General features: G+C 44.9%; 1 protein-coding gene across 1 annotated transcript; it reads left to right on the forward strand.

The window, feature by feature from the left end:
- The first annotated feature begins 1,087 nt into the window (after positions 1–1,087).
- On the forward strand, positions 1,088–2,705 carry LOC101864475. Its single transcript, XM_005105740.1, has 3 exons — positions 1,088–1,645; positions 1,776–2,232; positions 2,293–2,705. The coding sequence occupies exons 1-3, from the start codon at positions 1,088–1,090 to the stop codon at positions 2,703–2,705; spliced, it is 1,428 nt and encodes a 475-aa protein (XP_005105797.1).
- Positions 2,706–3,155: the final 450 nt, after the last annotated feature.

Here is a 3,155-nt window from a genome sequence, read left to right on the forward strand (position 1 = left end):
GTGTGTGTGTGTATGTGTGCGCGTGTGTGTGTGTGTGAGTGTGTGGTAGCCTATCCGTTCGAAATGTTTGGAGCCCCGATGAGCGTGCTCTTCGCCAGGGCCACTGCCCTGTTGTTGCTGTTGTTGCTGTTGTTGTTGCTGTTGTTGTTGCTGTTGTTGCTGCTGTTGCTGCTGTTATCGTTGCTGCTTCTGTTGTTGATTTTGTTGCTATTGTTGTTGCTGTTGCCGTTGTTGGTTTTGTTGCTGTTGTTGTTGCTGTTGATGCTGTTGCTGTTGTTGCTGCTGTTGTTTTGTTGTTGTTGTTGCTGTTGTTCTTCTTCTTATCGTTGCTGCTGCTGTTGTTGGTTTTGTTGTTGTTGTTGTTGTTGTTGCTGTCGCCGTTGTTGGTTTTGTTGCTGTTGTTGTTGCTGTTGCTGTTGTTGCTGCTGTTGTTTTGTTGTTGTTGCTGCTGTTGTCGTTGTTGTTATCGTTGTTACTGCTGTTGTTGGTTTTGTTGCTGTTGTTGCTGCTGCTATTGTTGTTGTTGTTGTTGTTGTTGTTGTTGTTGTTGTTGCTGTTGTTGTTTTCGTGTTGTTGTTTTTTAGCTCTAGTATGAGTTTTACGGCATTAACAACACAAATACGTCATATAAGTTCAGAAGATTAGAGCAAATTTTTCTTTTATCTTTCACACTACAATTCCCAGCCTAGTAGCAAATACAAAATATAAGCACGCTTTCAATCATAGAATGGTATAAAAGGGACATAATCTTATCATCAACACGGTAAAAGACAACGTGGAAAGGAACTGGCTACTCTCCCACAATAAGTGGAAGTTGTCCTGATCGGATGCGGGAACAACTTTACTTTTTAATCACTCTTCAAAACCAAACAAAGCAAAAGTTTTGTTACTTACCTGTATTCTTCTGATAACCTGACCCGTGATGTTTCTTTCCTTGATTGGCCTTTATAAGCCCACTCGGTTCTTCTTCTTCTTCTTCTTCTTCTTCTTCTTCTTCTTCTTCTTCTTCTTCTTCTCGTAGAAGACGCACGGCGACTTTGATGTCTTGGTCTTAAGACAAACAAGCTGGGTCCTGCACGCGATGATAATGGTAGTGCCCCTTTTTCCACAGAGTCAACGAGTTTTCCCCCTCAACGACCAGCGTAAGACGACTGTGGGTGGAGCAGAGCTTGCCCCGACTATGACGAACATCCCAAGAGCTGCCTTTTACTTCGTGTTTCTTCATCTTTTTTCAATCGTTCATGGAGGATGCAAGAAAGCTGATTGGTACCTCGGTTTTGACAAGATTGGGTCTTGCAAATGCAGTAACCCAGCCAACGACTACATAAAGGGTTTCGAGCGTAGCCCCAGAGGTTCCCCTGATGAAATTTTCCGGATTGAGTATGCATTTTGCTGTACCGCCCCAAACCCATACGAGAAAGACCATGGGCAGGCCTACCGAGCCGACTGGAAGAGTAGTTTTGAGAAGAACTATACCTGGAACACTTGTCAAACTGGGTTCTTCTTACAAGGGCTTTACCGAACAGGCAAACCAGAGTTACTTGAGAATATTGAATCTGGTTGGTGCGCGAAGCCATCGTCACATCCACACCACTACGGCCAATGCTACGTTCAAGATATAAGTGATTCATTTAATGATGCTGGAGTCAGTCAATGTCGAGAAACTTACTTCATCACTGGTTTCTTCCGAGAGGCTGCAATGAATTACTTTGTATTGAGAAAATGATGTGTTGCAGAATGGCTTCCGCGCCTGATCCGCTGAATTCTCTGTCTAGCGTCAAAACAAAAGTAATGGACGACACAAGTATGACGTGTCACGTCTGGCTGACTACCTCGGGTACGGCTGGTACCACGACGTAAGCGACACTTCTGTCGGTGAAGATTTCCACCGAGTAGGGGACACTTGGTCCTTCGATAGTGGAAATCGCCGGTTGATCATGAGCTTTGAGAATTGGAAGCTGACTCTCAAAAGCATTTCTTACGGCGAGCCTGTGCTACAGGACCTTCCCCCGACGATCATAGGTACTGGCGTAGTGAGAAACACGTTGACTGCCCCGATCCAACACAGTGTACAGCGCATCAATGAAGTGGCGCGGTCGGTGACCCACATTCCGACTTCCGAATGGAAAAACCCGGAGGAGCTGAATGTCAAGATTCGCTACATCCCCGAAGGGTTGCCGGCCAGCAGTGGCTATGACTTTACGTACGAGACGTCTTCATCCACGGAAGACTGCACTCAGAACTAACAGAAGCATACTTTTGTCGTGGAGTCCTCTGTGAACGTGTTTCCAGACCATGCCCTCAACTGGACGCTAACTCAGTACAAGACTCGAAGAATCGTACCTTACAACGCAACAATCCTTATACACTTCTCGACAGCACTCAAAGGGTTCCCGAGACTGCGAGACCTCAAAGGGAAAGAAATATCTCCACGGTTTACAAGTTACTCATTTGGAGACGGCAGCGAGCCATTTTACAAAGCCTTGAAGGAACAGAGTGAGAAGCAACAGGGGCCGTGGCTGTGGGCAGAGATGAGGGCACAGTATGGCTCCTCCCAGGCTGTGATCAACAGTCTCACCTCGGAGGAGCGCTATGATTTCACGCTCACCGGCAAGTTTGAAGACGTCTACAGCAAGAAGGTCGAGATAAGCTGGGAGCAGATTTTCCCAGAACCGGAGAGACAAAGCTCTCTTGTGGCCATCTGACGAGCAGGCTGCCAGCGCTGCATGTTAACAGTCAGCTCAAGTCATTTTTGTTCTTTGATTAAACAGTTAAACTGACATGCTAATAATAATGTGCAGATATTTAGTCAGAACACAACCTATGTATTACTACCTGTACTCGGGGTAGAGCGCTATATAAATCGTTGCCTTTGAATAGCAAAGTTATATATGCCCAGTGCCTAGTTTTAACAAATTTTTAATTAAGGAGGGGGGGGTTACACCTGAAGGCTATCTCGCTTATTAGTTATGCAAATTTTACCGAATTTTACCAAATTTCACACACATAACAAGCACTGTAAGGAGTCTTAAAATCCGCAATCAAATTTGAGAAAAAAAGTTTCGTATCTATGGAAACGGCGGCCATTATGGATTTTGTTGACATGCCTTACGTAATGAATACCGCATTTATTTTTCTTGGAAATAGATCGATTT

Source organism: Aplysia californica, unplaced genomic scaffold, assembly GCF_000002075.1.
Source record: "Aplysia californica isolate F4 #8 unplaced genomic scaffold, AplCal3.0 scaffold00489, whole genome shotgun sequence".
Classification (NCBI taxonomy): Eukaryota; Metazoa; Mollusca; class Gastropoda; order Aplysiida; family Aplysiidae; genus Aplysia; species Aplysia californica.

Excerpts from the sequence above, each read along its gene's own strand:
- LOC101864475 (XM_005105740.1), top strand. The coding sequence starts at position 1,088 with ATGGTAGTGCCCCTTTTTCCACAGAGTCAACGAGTTTTCCCCCTCAAC. Across the intron at positions 1,646-1,775 it reads ATTCATTTAATGATGCTGGA|CGTCAAAACAAAAGTAATGG; the intron begins GTCAGTCAATGT and ends TTCTCTGTCTAG. Across the intron at positions 2,233-2,292 it reads GTCTTCATCCACGGAAGACT|ACCATGCCCTCAACTGGACG; the intron begins GCACTCAGAACT and ends ACGTGTTTCCAG.